This window comes from Microchirus variegatus, assembly GCF_963457635.1.
Source record: "Microchirus variegatus genome assembly, chromosome: 8".
NCBI lineage: Eukaryota > Metazoa > Chordata > Actinopteri > Pleuronectiformes > Soleidae > Microchirus > Microchirus variegatus.
Window position 1 is genome coordinate 21,921,261 of NC_139809.1, and position 16,462 is coordinate 21,937,722.

Genomic DNA, 16,462 nt, shown 5'->3' on the forward strand with positions numbered 1-16,462 from the left:
CAAGGAAAATAAAAAGTGCACCATCATCATCATCATCATCGCTGTCATTATACTCATCGACATAATTATTGGCGGCATTGTTGCCATCAACTAAATCAACAGCACGTCAAATGGAACAACAGCAGCACTGAACAAAGCAAAGAATAGTCAAAGGCAAATGGACAATTTTGGGAGGAAAACTCACACAATGAAAACCTCAGAATTGAAAAGGAGTGAACAGAAAATACTCATCCTGCTCATCGTGTCAGCCTCTCTGAAAACAATGCAGGGTAGACAGAGTAGGAATAAAGGTGAGACGAAAAGGAAGTGGGAGATTAAACTTGACAGATCCGTGAGGTGAATGAGTGGACGTAAGGGGCCAGGTGTGCATGTGTGTGTGTGGGTTTGAGCCCAGGGGAGCGTTGCCCCCTGCTGGGCTGGGCTGTGCGGGAGAGACAGGGAGGCCTGGAGGTCCGGTGCTTGGCTGAGAGTGGAGCAGCTGGAGCACAGGCAGAGATACAGAGTCAGTATGAGCAGTGAGACTGAGAATGCTTAAAAAAATAACAATCAATCTGAAGCACTTGTCTGTACAATTTTTCCAAAATCACATAAAGACAAAGGTCAATTTTTTTTTTTTTCACTGATGATTTAAAAGGATGATAAACTATTATTCATGTGCTAATGAGAACAGTATGACCTTTCACACAGCGTGTCAGGCGTTTTTCAGTCTCCGTGTCACCAAGTCCTACTTGTTTCTGCACTTTTTCTTTCCCCCCTCTTTGTTGGTTGTAGTTTCCCCTCACACCTTTCATCATGCTTTGTAAAAGGAAATACAAACTGGCTGTTTTTAAGATGCAGGGTCACAGGTGGACAAAAATAGAGCCAGTTTGCCAGACGGACAGTTATCTCCTTTCACTGGCAGACTGAAAGTTATGGTTTTAAAACGGCTTTAAAATAGTTTTTATGCGATTTTTAGTTAACATGTTATGGAAAAAAATGTGCAGACTCACCTTACAATTAAACTTACTTATTTAGCTTCATTAACTCTTTTCTCCGTGTATGTCAACTAATTTTTTAAGTTTAGTGTATAAATACTGACCGTCCTGTGGTAAGAGCAGGGTTAGATTGTGGCTCTGGACCCCTCCATCCCCCTGCACAGTGCTGGAGGTCATCCACACAATATACTCAGTACCCCCAATCAGCTCAGTCAGTGTGTAGGAGAAGGGTAAATCAGGAGAGGCAGGGACAGGTAAATCTGAAACAGGAACCCTCTATGGAGAAAAAAGAAACATGGTCAGGTTAAATATGAAGACAATTTGTTCTGTATATAATGTATATTTTATTTGGCATCATAGATAATATACAATCAGATAATCCTGTATTAGTCTGACAATAGAGACATTTACAGCAGCAAAGATAACAAATAATAAACATTTTCATCTACAAATGTACTATAAATACTATAGAAGATACAGACTATTAAGATTATAAAAATAGAATAGAATATACAGTGTATACATTAAGTAACTAGAATATATACAGCATATATAATATATAGTATGACCTTAATATTTACAGTGGAAATGATTTATCATGTCATTTTGTATAAGTCCATCTGAAACATATGAGTCTAAGACCTGGTCTGGTCAGTATGATCAATATATGTCCTGAGTGATCAGATCATGCTAAGTACAGGTCTTAGCTCTCCTACTCTGGCCAGAACACCTGGGTTAAGAATGAATGTGGCCACCTGTTGACATAAAACATTTTTGTACAGTCAGACTCATTAAAAGCAGAAATGATGTTTGTAGGTAACTGAATACAGGGCAGTTGCCCTCACTCACTCACTCACTCTAAACAACTCTTTAAAACCATTTGATGCTTCTTTCATCTAAGTATGGTTCTCTGGAAAAATGTTTTTGCCCACCCCTGGTATATGTAGTGGTGGCAATTGTTATAAGACAGCAAAGGAAGCTCAGCTTCCTTTGAAATCATCACGTTGTCAAATATGTATTGTGTTTACATTTCAATAGTTCATTCAGAATTATTGACATTGATTTTCATTTTCCTGTAGCCTCCACATTAGAGCTCCCATAGTACAGAAGTACCGATTAACGATTTTTTTTGGTGTGTATCTGGGCAGTTACCTCGTTTATGAAGCCCTCAAGGTTTGAAACAAACAGTTCAGCCACTGCTGAGAACACTGTGTTGTATTGTAATCTTCGGCTCAGCGAGATCTCTGAAAAAACCCGTTCTGGTTACGTAATAAACAACATTTCTACTACTTAGGAAGGCACAAAAACTACTAAATCAGCAAGCACTTTATCTGTTGTATTGCGCTCTAGTCACTCCACACCTACAATACTGCACAGAGGTTTGGGGAAACACTTATAAAGACAACACATACCCTCTGCTAATACTCCAAAAAAGAGCTTTGAGAATTCTACATTATGCCAATTACATGGAACATACAAATCAATTATTTATCAAATCAAAAATACTCAAATTATATGATTTAATAAACAACCGCACAGCACAGATGATGTACAGGGCCTCAACAAAAGCCTCCCTCACAACCTACAAATACTATTCCTAAACACAGAGGAGGGACACAATCTGAGAGGGAACATGATTTTCAGGCAGAGAAAGGTAAGAACTATATTAAAACCCACATGCCTGGATGAGACCTTCCTGACCTGCTACATCATGGATGCATGGGAAAAGTGGAGAGTAGAGGATGTGTACAGACTGCAGCTGCTTGCTGCTGCTGAAACATGTTCTGTCAAATTTGTCATAAGAAAAATGAGTATGATGAGTATGATGAAAATAATAGACTAGATAGGGAGGGACTAGATAAGCTTTTGCTTCTCCCGCTTTCCCTTTTGACCATATGTATGAATAAAACTAAGATGATGTCTGATGATGATTGATCTAACTAACATGCCTGAAATAACAAATAAATAAAGGCATAAATGGGACTGTGGCGGAGAGTTGTGACAAAGCTATTTTTTTAAAAAGACCCCTCTAGGTCTTTTTAAAGCAGACCTAGAGGGGTCCTGTTGCACATATGTGAGTTATGGAGGTCTACTTACATACATTAACTTGTTTTTATGGTCAAAAACCTCCTAGTTGCTGTAAACATGCCGATAGAAATCCTCTTTTCTGACGGTGTTTCTGAGCCGCGAGATTTGAGACTCAACTCTCTCACCCAGAAGACAGAGTCTTGTGATTGGCCAGTATACTCAGCACACCCGCTCTCAGAAGCGCAGCTCCCCCCTCTGGAACGGTGGATGCACTGCTACTCATTATCAAAACATTGTTTTAACAGTGTTTAAAAATAGCTTCTTCACGACTCCCCGCCGCAGTCCCTTTTATGAATTTGACCCGGAGTCAGACCCAGAGTCAGAAGACACTGTCGCTCGTGAAACACCTCCACAACGGACGTTATTCTTCTTCTGTGGTTCAATGTACGCAACCGGATGTGCCCGGACTAGTGCCCGGACGAGGACGATCTTCTGCTGCTCTGGAGAACCGGTGTTTACGTAACCGGACCGGGTTTTTTCAGAGATCTCACTGAGCCCGAGATTACAATAAAACACAGTGTTCTCAGCAATGGCTGAACTGTTTGTTTAGAACCTTCAGGGCTTCTTAAACAAGATAAGGACACAGATACACACTAAAAAACAGCGTTAATTGGAACTTCCGGTCTAGGTCCGCTTTAAACATTGTTAAAACAATGTTTTGATAATGAGTAGCAGTGCATCCACCGCTCCAGAGGGGGAGCTGCGCTTCTGAAAATTGTTTCAAGTGTCTCGCCCACCCTGATGACTGGAGGAACTGTCTGAAAGGTGGAACCAGTTTTTGATTGACTGCGTTGCAGAAACACTCAGAGACAGAGCATTTCTGCCTCAGCTGGTTGTGTGTTATACAACCGTTATAGCCCATTTTCATTTGTACATATACACTGTCAAAAATATATATATATATGCATATATATATATACATACATATATATATATATATGCATATATATATATATATATATATGTATAAATATATATATATATATATATATTATGGCATGCCGTTCAGGAAATTAATCTTTGTATATATTGAATGAAACCTTGAATATATATAATGAAACCTTGAATATATTGAATGAAACCTTGAATATATATAATGAAACTTGAATATATTGAATGAAACTCGAATATATTGAATGAAAGCTTGAATATATATAATAAAACTTGAATATATTGAATGAAACTCGAATATATTGAATGAAACCTTGAATATATATAATAAAACTCGAATATATTGAATGAAACCTTGAATATATTGAATGAAACTCGAATATATTGAATGAAACCTTGAATATATTGAATGAAACCTTGAATATATTGAATGAAACCTTGAATATATATAATGAAATCTTGAATATATTGAATGAAACTCGAATATTTATAATGAAACCTTGAATATATTGAATGAAACCTTGAATATATTGAATGAAACCTTGAATATATATAATGAAATCTTGACTGACGTCAGACTTCACGGAAGTGCCTGCGGCCATATTGTGTAATGAGTGGATGCTGCAGCAAAAAGTGGCAATGAGTTAGGCCGCTCGCAATCTCGTTGCAGCAATATTAAACAATGAGTACATCATTAAGACACTGGCGAATGCGTGTGAAAATCCTCCCGATACACCTGCTCAATATGCTGCCCGTTCTTCTGACGAAGAAGTTCGCTCCCTCTTTAACTGTGGCAGACCGACTACAACAGCTGTTTATCAGGCCAATCTCAGCATGCCTTCAACCTCACAAAAGTGCCCCAAAACAGCCCCTGTGTACAATCTCCGGCTGTAGCCCAAGACACAAGCGGTAAGAATAGCTAGGCTTTATTTAAAACTAGATGAGGGCTCTCAGTAGATTACGTATAAAGATATACATCATATTCTATATCTCGATGCAGCTATGATGAGCCCTGGTAACAGCGAATCCTTCATAAAAAAGCAGAACTATTAACAGAACACTCTGCTGTGTGTATAGGTCTGTATGGTTAGCTTGATTTAGGTTTCAGGTGATTTAATGAAGGTAAACACAGTGAATGGCCGTGCGTAATAGCACTGCGCTCTGATGCGGCACTTCTCCGGGACTGGAGAAGCTGCTGCGACTACAAGGATTTTGTGAAATGAAAGAGAAGCTCTTCATATATTGTTTGGACATAATACGAATCACCGGCGACACATTGTCAGCTTTGGGCATGTTACTCACACAGCGGATTGACAGACAGACAGTTTTAACAGTTACACTGTATTCATGTATGTATTTTGTGGTTGATATATGCCATTAAACTGTGTTACAGTGATAAACACAGCAGTAATGTAGTAATATATTTTTTTAATTCCATAGAAATTTTCTCCGTAAGGCATAATCTCATTATGCATTTGTCTGTCTGTCAATCTGCTGTCAAACTGACAATGTGTCGCCGATCATCAAATACGTTCAATATTAAACTAAATATTCAGCCTGCATTGGTCTGTGATTGTGGGTGATTCGTATTATGTCCAAACAATATATGAAGAGCTTCTCTTTCATTTCACAAAATCCTTGTAGTCGCAGCAGCTTCTCCAGTCCCGGAGAAGTGCCGCGTCAGAGCGCAGTGCCATTACGCACGGCCATTCACTGTGTTTACCTTCATTAAATCACCTGAAACCTAAATCAAGCTAACCATACAGACCTATACACACAGCAGAGTGTTCCGTTAATAGTTCTGCTTTTTTATGAAGGATTCGCTGTTACCAGGGCTCATCATAGCTCCACCGAGATATAGAATATGATGTATATCTTTATATGTAATCTACTGAGAGCCCTCATCTAGTTTTAAATAAAGCCTAGCTATTCTTACCGCTTGTGTCTTTGGCTACGGCCGGAGATTGTACACAGGGGCTGTTTTGGGGCACTTTTGTGAGGTTGAAGGCATGCTGAGATTGGCCTGATAAACAGCTGTTGTAGTCGGTCTGCCACAGTTAAAGAGGGAGCGAACTTCTTCGTCAGAAGAACGGGCAGCATATTGAGCAGGTGTATCGGGAGGATTTTCACACGCATTCGCCAGTGTCTTAATGATGTACTCATTGTTTAATATTGCTTCAACGAGATTGCGAGCGGCCTAACTCATTGTCACTTTTTGCTGCAGCATCCACTCGTTACACAATATGGCCGCAGGCACTTCCGTGAAATCTGACGTCAGTCAAGATTTCATTATATATATTCAAGGTTTCATTATATATATTCAAGGTTTCATTCAATATATTCAAGGTTTCATTATATATATTCAAGGTTTCATTATATATATTCGAGTTTCATTCAATATATTCAAGTTTCATTATATATATTCAAGGTTTCATTATATATATTCAAGGTTTCATTCAATAATATTCAAGGTTTCATTCAATATATTCAAGTTTCATTATATATATTCAAGGTTTCATTCAATATATTCGAGTTTCATTCAATATATTCGAGTTTCATTATATATATTCAAGGTTTCATTCAATATATTCGAGTTTCATTCAATATATTCAAGTTTCATTATATATATTCAAGGTTTCATTCAATATATTCGAGTTTCATTCAATATATTCAAGTTTCATTATATATATTCAAGGTTTCATTCAATATATTCAAGGTTTCATTATATATATTCAAGGTTTCATTCAATATATACAAAGATTAATTTCCTGAACGGCATGCCATAATATATATATATATATATATATGTATAAATTTATTTATGTATAAATAACTGGGCCACAAATGAGCTTCCCCTGTTTGAAAGACCGCCACTGGTATGTAGTATGTGGGGTATATTATGTGCCTCACCTGCTCAGTCACAGTGTTGTTTTCAGAGTAGTAAATAGTATAGTGTACAATAATTCCATTGGGCTGAGTGGGTGGCTTCCACAGCAGAGTGACAGAAGAGGTAGTCATGTTAGTAACAGTCACATCCTGCGGGGGATCAAAAGGCTCTGAAAGCCAGACAGAAAGGTTAAATGTTAATAATAATAATACTAATAATAATAATAATTCTACTTATAAAATGTAGTGTATAATGTGACACAGCACCTGTATCTGTGGTGGTAAAGCTGATGTAGATTATCACTCCTCCATCTCCCAGTCTGGTCCAGCTGGAGACGGATGCATTGTAGGGACTCTCTGAGTCCACATTAATAACCACTGACGTCTCTGTCACATTCTGCCACAGCTCACTTGTTTCATTCCTAACAAAGAAAACAACCACGCCTGTAACATCATGTTCTATGTTCAAAACACAATGAGGATGTGCAGTTTTACTAACTCACCAAATTCTGACAATGTAGTAGAGTATGTCTGAATTGGCTTCGAGTGGTGGTTGCCATGACAACTCCACCTCATAGTCTGACAACTTTCTGGAACGGAGGAACTGAGGAGGCGTGTCTGGAGCTGAGAAGGACTTTCCAGTGAGTATGGTTGATGAAAGCAGAAACTGAACAGGTGACTTATAAAACAATACATTGGCGAAGCAGAAACTCCAACAGGAAACTGCCCCACAGAAACAAAACATGGCCCTGAAATGAAAACTGTTAGTTGTAATGGCTCCTTGTGATTCTTAGTCCTGATGGGAGATAAACGGCGTGGTGCTGAAACCTGTGATGTAACATTAGCCTAAAAAGAAACAGAGATGTAATGGAATAGAAGGAATAGTCGGTTGACTCTCTACTTGTAATCAATGGGTATACAGTATCATATCAGATATTCACTGACACTAATTCAACTTATAAGTGATATACAATGAACTAACTGCCAGAACTAACTTGACAGTCAACACACAATAAGTAGAGAATACTATACTCTCATCTGAAAATGTGTGTCAGGACCATCTAATTAAAGTGAAAACATTTGAGTACACTAGGTATACAAATGTATATGATTCTGAATACCTGATGATTACTAGTAGTGGGTCAACAATGGACTATCAAAATAAAGCAATGCTTCATCAGATGCCCTTTGAACTTGTCAGCCACTCATGTCACCATGCATCCTCCTAGCGAGCGAAAACAAACCCTGCCCTCCTCCCATGCTCCCTCTGCCCCCACTCAACCCTCTCACCATCCTCCAGGGTGGTGATGTTGAGCAGCTCGCTGTAGTTTCCCGGCCCCACGCGCGTGTGTGCCTGCACCACTATGAGGTACTGTGCGTACTTCCGCAGATGCGTGATGTGGATGAAGGTGTCTGGAGAGGTGAGGTTCAGGTAATGGCTGGAGTTCCAAAGCTCCAGGCTGTAGTGGGTGATGAGTCCGTTAGGAAGCAGAGGAGGCTGCCAGGTCACATTCACTTCACTAGGACTGACGGACTCATAGGAGAGGTCATATGCAGGGCTGCCTGGGACTGAGGAGAGAACAAATAATGCACCTTTACTAACATGCAAATCATTTTTATTGTTGCTAAAAGTTTTTCCACATGTGTGTATTCATTAGAAATGAGCCAATATGATACTCAGTATCAGTATATCCATGCCATACAGGCCAAAATCACTTGATTGAAACTGAAAAAGGTCAAATTGAGCTGTAAAACCTAAATGCTTCACTTAATTCAGGCAAGAGAACTGTCATGTGACAGGCATGTGAGTGAGAGTTGTAATTTTTATGAAATTATTGGTTAGAACTAGGCAGTACATGCACCAGCACAAATGTCAATTATTATTATATTACTATAATCAAGTAATATACAGTACTGTGCAAGAGTCTTGGGAAACCAAGGTATTTTGCGAGGAATGGCACAAGGAGACATTTGGTTAACGTCAATTTAGCGTACAATTAACAATGAGGATTGGGTACCTTGCTCATGGATACCCCAGCCAGACTTAAACCAGCAACCCTTCAGTCACAAGATAAGTTTGCTTTCCACTTTGCTATGGGCTGCCCATAATGACCATACAGTACTATTTATTGATTAGTTAATTAATTCACTTAAATAGAACACACTTGTAGTGGGCGGGGGATGCAGGTGGACTCCACCCACCCAGTGAGTGTGAATTGAGTGTGTATTATAATTCCTGTTGGTGATGTTGATTGATCTGGCAAACAGGCACGGAGCTAGACTCAAGTCTACAGAGGGAGGGGGAAATTCAGAAGGGGCTCCCTGGTAAGTAAATTTAATACATTTAGTAAATGTATCATATTCCCTCTGTAAACGCAATAAACTGTCACGTACTGAGCCAAACTTGCATACATTAAAACAAGAAAACATACAGCAAACGTGAACCACTCAATTGCTGTGAGCCACTTTCACATTGCTGTCAACAATGTTAACTCATTTTTTTCCCTTTTTTTTTTTTAAATAACCCATTTTTGGGGGTTAGAACAAGGGCCTTTCTGCATTAGTTTGCATGTTCTTTACTCCAAAAACATGCATAAAGACGCTAAACTGTAGGTGTGAATGTGAGAGTAAATGGTTGTTCGGCCCTGAGTATTTACAATGCAGTACTGGTGACCTGTCCAGGGTGTGACGCTGCTTTTCGCCCTGTGTCAGCTAGGATTGGATCCAGTGACCCTCATGTCAGGAATAAAGCAGTAGACAATGAACAGATGGAAAATACTTTTTTCCAAAGTAGTTTCCTGTACATATGTGTAGGAATTCTAGATTATGATATCAGTATTGTATCAGTAACAAACATGTGGTATTCCTATTATTCATGTGGGTGAGTGTATCCATAAACACACCATCTTCTCCAGACAGGAGGTACAAAATGTCCGATGTCTGGTTGCCGTGGCCATAACGTGTGTACGCCTTCACAGACACGTTGTAGTATGAGAACGGCTTCATGTTGAGAAGAGTCACTCTGTCTGAGGAGGTGTTCATCACAGTAGAGAAGGATTCATTCTCATACAAGACCTCGTAATACTGGATCACACCATTGGCTTCCTCTGGTGGGGACCAGGCGAGTGTGACAGTAGAGGGGCTGGTCTCAACCACAGTGAGGTTCACGGGTGGGGAGTCAGGCTCTGAGGGGGGATAAGGGAAAAAATTCAAAAGTTATCCATTGATTCAATAAAATGTTAATGTAACCCATTAGCATTAAGACGGAGGAGGAACATAACAATATTTAAAACCACTTTGTTGAGTATTATGATAATAATTTATTTGTACAGTTAAAAAGTGCTTTAGAGGACAAAAAAAGGAAAACGAAAGCAATTAAAAGCAGCAAGGTAATCAGACAACATTAGAATGAAACTATAAAAACAGTAAAATACAAACCAATATCCGCTACACCATAAATAAATGAATGTAAAAAAACACTGTAAAAAAAAAAAAATTGCCTCGATTGCACTAAGAAAAAAAAGGATACAGTACTGTGCAAAGGTTTCAGGCACCACCAGCTCTGCTGTTTTTTCTGTCTGTCAAATTCTGTGATCATTGGAATTTGTCAAGTCAAATGTATAAAGTACATTTACAAGTGACTGAGGAGAAACCAAAGTGCTTCACAGAAAGTGCTTAAGTGCAAATACACATTGGAAATGGCCGAATGCAAGTACAAAAAATAAATAAAAGAAAAGGGTTAAAATACAATGACTTAAATTATGAATTCAAATAATGCATAAAAAATATAACATTAAAAGATAACTAGGGGTAAGTGGGGGCCAGGTAAGTGGGGGCCAGACCATGGAGGGATTTATAGACAGTCAGAAGAAGTTTGAAGTCAATGCGATAGCGGATGGAGAGCCAGTGATGCAAGGACCGGGTTGATGTTATCTCGCTTCTTTGTACTGAATTTTGAACTGACTGCAGGAGTTGAGATCAATGCCGATGTATAGAGCGTTACAGTAGTGCAGTTGTGAGGTTATGAAGGCATGGATGACTCTTTCTAGATCCCTCTGGGGCAGTTAGGCTTTGGTCTTAGCTAGAGTTCTCAGGTGGAAAAAGCTTTTCCTTACTATTGCACTGACCTGCTGCTCAAATTTAAAGGCACTGTCAAAAATCACACCCAGATTTCTGACAGAAGTCCTGATGAAGAGGGCCCAGGGCATCGGTGGGGAAGGCTGGCAAGGTTTTGCCAAAAACAATGATCTCAGTCTTGCTCTCATTGAGGTTGAGGAAATTTGCACCCATCCATGCCTTGATGTCGGCCAGACAGTCAAGCAATGGCTGGAGTTCAGCCTGCCCATCAACCTTTAGGAGGAGATAAAGCTGGATGTCGTTGGCATAGCAGTGGAATTAGATATCGTAGTTGATCAGGATTTCTCCTAGGGGTAACACATACAACAAAAATAGGATGGGACCTAGTATAGAGCCTTGAGGGATCCCGCAGGTGAGGGGGGCAACAAAAGAGATGGAATCTCCAAGCTGTACAGAGAAGCTCCTGTTGGCCAGGTAGGACTGAAAGAACCTCAGGGCTGTGCTTTGATGCTTCGGTGGTGCTCTAGCCGAGACAGCAGGATCCTGTGATCCACTGTGTCAAAGGCTGCTGTAAGATCTAGAAGCACCAGGATCACAGGGCTACCTGAGTCAGCGGCTAGGAGCAGGTCATTAAGCACCCTCAGGAGAGCTGTCTCTGTGCTGTGGGCTGTTCTAAAGCCAGACTGAAATTTCTCATAGATGTTGTTGTCAGTTAAAAAGGATTACAGCTGGACATAAACTTCTCGCTCAAGGACGTTAGACAGGAAGGAGGGTAGCTTGGAAATAGGCTTGAAGTTTGAGAGAATAGAGGGGTCAAGGTTTGGCTTTTTTAGTAGTGGCTGCACGGCATGCTTAAAGGCAGCCGGGACACAACCAGAGGAGAGGATGAAGTTATTATCAACAGTAGAAGGAAGGGGGCAACTGTGTCGAAAACTTTGAATGAAGTGATGCAAAGCTTGTCTTATATAGTGAGCTGTAGATGAGTTTAACACATGCAACATGTTTATGTAATGCTCAAGCATGTCTTGAATGGGGTGATAGACGTTTACAGCAGATATTTCTTTAAATGAAATAGAAGGACAAACAGGATTTATTAGGAAAATGAATTAAGGTTCCACTCCAGTATTAACAGAGTTGTGTTATTGTTCAAGTGTATGGGTAGATAACGCTAAATACCTGACACCTGTAGAAGATGTTTTCAGTTGAGTAGATATGTAGGTTAGTTATTGGATAGGCAGTTAATTTGAGTATACTGAATCACTTGAATCAGTTCATTAAAGTGATTTGTTCAAAAGATTCATTCACCGAATCGTTCAGTGCTAAGCAGGAGCTCCGTGCCCTGCTACGTGACTCACCTCCTCCCTGAGAGCAGTACGTTCGTCCCGTGGGTCATAGAGTGAGTGACAGTGCGAACGAGATTCATGTCCAAGGAACAAATCAGTTCATGAAGTGATCCCAGTCAGTTCGTTCACTCAAATGATTCGTACTTTCGAACGAATCACTCCTGACCGACACAACACTAATGAAGGTTCTCGCACAATTTGCACATGCTGAGCAAGGCATGTGTGGGCTTGTGTGTTCATTTTATTCTTCTGTTGTTTATTATGTTTGAGGTATTCTAAGGTTTCACTTATATATTTTACAGTTTTACCTATTGGAAGAGAAAGGCATTTCTTAAAAAATGTTTGTGACATTGTCAGTGTAGATTCTTACCAAAATATAATGGGAACATACTTAAGCGATCACCCATCAAAAAATAAATAAATTAATTAAGAAATAAAATTGATCAGTCAAAAACTGTAGAGACAGGAAGTTGCTAACAGAAAGACAAATACTCATGCTGATGAGGTGACAGATCAATCAATAGTTTGAAAAAACTAAAAAAAGTAGTTGAGATTAAGGTTATTGTCAAATGTAACACCACACAGGGACAGTTCAGGTTGAAGGGGAAGAGAGTCAAGGTTGAGATGGTGTGGTCATGTGCAGATGAGAAGTAGTGATTGTATTGGACAAAGGATGAAGATGGAGCTGAAAAGAGGAAGACCACAGAGAAGATTCATGGATGTTGTGAAGGAGGACATGAGGACAGCCGGTGTAACAGAAGAGGACACAAGGGAGAGGACAAGATGGAGGCGGAGGAACTGCTGTGGTGACCCGTAAAGGGAGAAGCCGAAAAAATAATAATATGAAGAAGTCAACACCATGGTTGTGTGATGTGGTATATTTCTGGACAGAGCAGCCCAGGTGTGTTTACACTGCAATATTTGGTACATTTATGTTCAATACATACCGTCCTCTAAAGTGTAGACAAAGATGTCATCTTGGTCAGAAAGCTCACTCTCTCCCACAGCTGTAGATGCAGCCACTCGTAACTTATATCCAGTGTACTTGTCCAACTCTTATATGCATTAAAAAGGGGTAGAAAGATAATGAGCTTCAGACCTGTATTGCGGTGATTGTAATGAAGGACATGCAAAGTAAACTACACCTGCTATCAATACGCTGGTGGTATTAGTCATCCACTTCAGTGCCTCATTATTGTGCACTTTCAGGCCATACACAGTGTAATGTGTGATCCGTCCATTAGGGTTGAGAGGCGGGACCCAGTTGACGTGTATGGAGGTGGAGCTAATGTTTTCATAGGACACGTCAAGCACTGAGCTAGGAACTGAGAGACAAAACACAGAACAAAGGGCTATGTTAATTAATATTTTAACTTATAATTTAACAATGTTATTCAGATGCAAATGTCTCTTTAAATGCAAATGAGACACAGGAAACTACGTCGCCGTCACTGAGGCTCCAGCAGCTAACAGCAGTTAGCATTTGGAAAATCACTTGCCGACTCTAGCCAGCACATTGAGGTCATATATAAAATGTATCCACTGGACACGTAAATCCTCTGAGGCCGGAAGTTTGTGTAGAACTCTGTGCTGCGCTGTGCAGCCAAGAATAGAACACTTTGCGGACTTCAGCTCTTCCGGATGCTATTGCCCTCACCTGCACTCTCGCAGTTTTTGGGACAAAGCGGATCTCCGCGAGATAACAATTCCAGGAATATGTTGACTCATTGTGATGTCACAATGAGTCAACATCGCATGTTTTATCTCCTGTACTTAGACTGAGGCAGACCACAAAAACATGAGTGAGTCATCTTTTTCATACTTTCTTTCTTGTACGTGCGGGCCGCTGTAGTTCCCTGACATGCTTGAGAAAGTTGAGTCCTCTGCTTGTTACATCTGCAGTCTCACCATTAGATATCAATAAATCTTATACACTGGACTTTTAATCAATGTGGATATCATGTGTCATGTGAGCACTCACCCTGCTCCCTGGTTTTCTCAGTAATGTTTGTGGAAGGACCTTCTCCCACAGTGGTGTAAGCAGTGACCCTGAATGTGTACTCAGTGAAGGGATGCAGATCTGACACCAGGTAAGACAACTCCTCTGACAGAACGTCCATCACCTCCTCTCTGACTGTTACACCTGTGACATGCATGAGGACATATACAGTACATGACCACATGTGCAAAAAAATCACTGGTTTACATGTTATTTTTTAGCCCAATCCAATTTCTCATTTTTACCCCTATGCCCATGGACCAGAGTGATAAGGGATTGTGCTTGAAAATGTACCACTTCAAAGATGTGCTACGTCATCAGGAGTCTGTAATTACTTTTAAGTGACCAGTTGTGGCATGTTTTTGCAAGAGATTTAACATGCCAAAAATATAAAAAAACATGACAGCTGCAACATGGTATGACAACATCAGCTGTTGTCATACCACTCACATGCCTTCTTTTGCACATTTTTCCCCCCTACATGTACTTGTCCTTTTATGGTCAGGTGACCAAAGCATCGCAATCCTGTTTTGTCCAACTGAGGCAATTAAAGTGACACAATGTAGGACGTCAACCTTGAATTAATGTCACTTTGCACAGGAAAGGTGATTGTTTTGATGGTACAACAACTTATAACAAAGTGAATGTCAAAGCCAGAGCAGGTCTGCATTGCCTGCATTGGCATCAGGGCTGGGAGATATGGGCTAAAAATCTGATCACTATGTACTGTTTTATCTCAATATATATCACAATATAAATCAAATCAATATTTCTGTAAGGCTGAGCGATGTGGTTCATAAATAAATATCTGGACATGTTTAGTCCCCATATATCTTGTAGATACTATGTGTGTTAGAAACAATGCAATTGATTATAAATATGGTCAAATTCTGCTACACAAATAATTAGAGGAAGGATTTAAAAAATTTAAAAGGAAGCATTATTAAATTACTTTTTAAAATATAATTGAGTAAATTTCAGACATCAAATGAGGAAGCAAACAGGGTTTATTGTGTGGATATCCTTGCAGAGGCATGAACTGAAGAAGGTAAAGGGCAATGAGGATTAGAGGCTGGACGGGAGAATATTGGTTGCTTTTGCTTGGCTAGCAGATGGATACTCAACCGAGGGCGACCTGGTCCTGTTACTGTTGGACTAGCAAGTGGAAATGTTTGCAATAGGTTAAATAAGTAGTTAAATAGTTTAATTTATTAAAAACTTTTTTTTTAGTTTTGTAACTGCATTTAGGCTCCCAATGTTATGTAATTTTCTGACAGTATAGGTTGGTTTGCAACTGTTTGCAAATCACATTTGGGCTGGGTGATAAATATACAAAAAAATCATATTATATTCAGTGATAGTAACTGGTACCTGGTGCTTTTTTGTCCCTGCTCTGACAAGGTTCCAAGCGAACTGAGCCGCTTCTAAAATGTGACGTCAACAAACTGAACAATGCCAAACTGTAGATCAGGTACAAATCCAGAAATCATGTGTTTATCTCCAACAAGCACGCAAGGACATTTCTAAAATCTCAAAGCGAGCGACTATGAGCCGAATCACAACCCGTATTTCAGTTCAGTGACTGTTATGCAGGAAGTACTGAACTGATTCTGATGATTCAGTAACACTGAAAACTATTGTTCTGCCCATCACTAGTTTTTGTGTCACATATAAAACTACGTCACGGCAGTTTCATGCAGCCGTGTTTTGAAGACCCCGCCCGCATTGAGGAGGTACGATGCAGTAATGGAAAATGACGTGCTTGATACTAAGCCGAGTAGAGCCGAGTAATGCTAGAACCAGTATGTGTAATACCTATTAATAATCTCCCATTTGTTGCACAATACTGTTTCACCACCCCATGTGCCACCCTGCAGGATTGGCTATCTTCCTTGTCAGATGTGTTCTTGTGAGGGCCTTTTCCACAGCGCCATTTGGAAAGCAATTAATTAAGGCATTAAAATACAAAATTCCAAAATTTAGTCATTTTGTCTGGTTATAAAGGATAAGAAAGTATAAAGTGTATTATGTAGATCATATATGTAAAACTTACACTGTAACATGTTTTGGGTAAATAGGATAGAACTGTCCACCAAAGTGGAAATTATAGTTTGATGTGTGCTCGTTAGCCTTCACATTTCACATCAGCCATCTACTTTGAATGAATTGGGACTCACTACACCTACACATGAATGTGCAAGATA

At 39.7% G+C, this 16,462-nt stretch overlaps 1 protein-coding gene across 1 annotated transcript in view; it reads right to left on the bottom strand.

The window, feature by feature from the left end:
• ptprq (protein tyrosine phosphatase receptor type Q) overlaps positions 1–16,462 on the bottom strand; it is a gene marked incomplete at both ends in the record, with an annotated part of 90,287 nt that overhangs the window by 25,652 nt on the left and 48,173 nt on the right. The window contains 9 exons of the mRNA XM_083894281.1: positions 1,079–1,250; positions 6,864–7,009; positions 7,107–7,261; positions 7,343–7,463; positions 8,130–8,408; positions 9,743–10,024; positions 13,207–13,314; positions 13,405–13,584; positions 14,241–14,402. Of these exons, the coding sequence (XP_083750407.1) occupies positions 1,079–1,250; positions 6,864–7,009; positions 7,107–7,261; positions 7,343–7,463; positions 8,130–8,408; positions 9,743–10,024; positions 13,207–13,314; positions 13,405–13,584; positions 14,241–14,402 (1,605 nt within the window). The remainder of the gene's footprint in view (positions 1–1,078; positions 1,251–6,863; positions 7,010–7,106; positions 7,262–7,342; positions 7,464–8,129; positions 8,409–9,742; positions 10,025–13,206; positions 13,315–13,404; positions 13,585–14,240; positions 14,403–16,462) is intronic.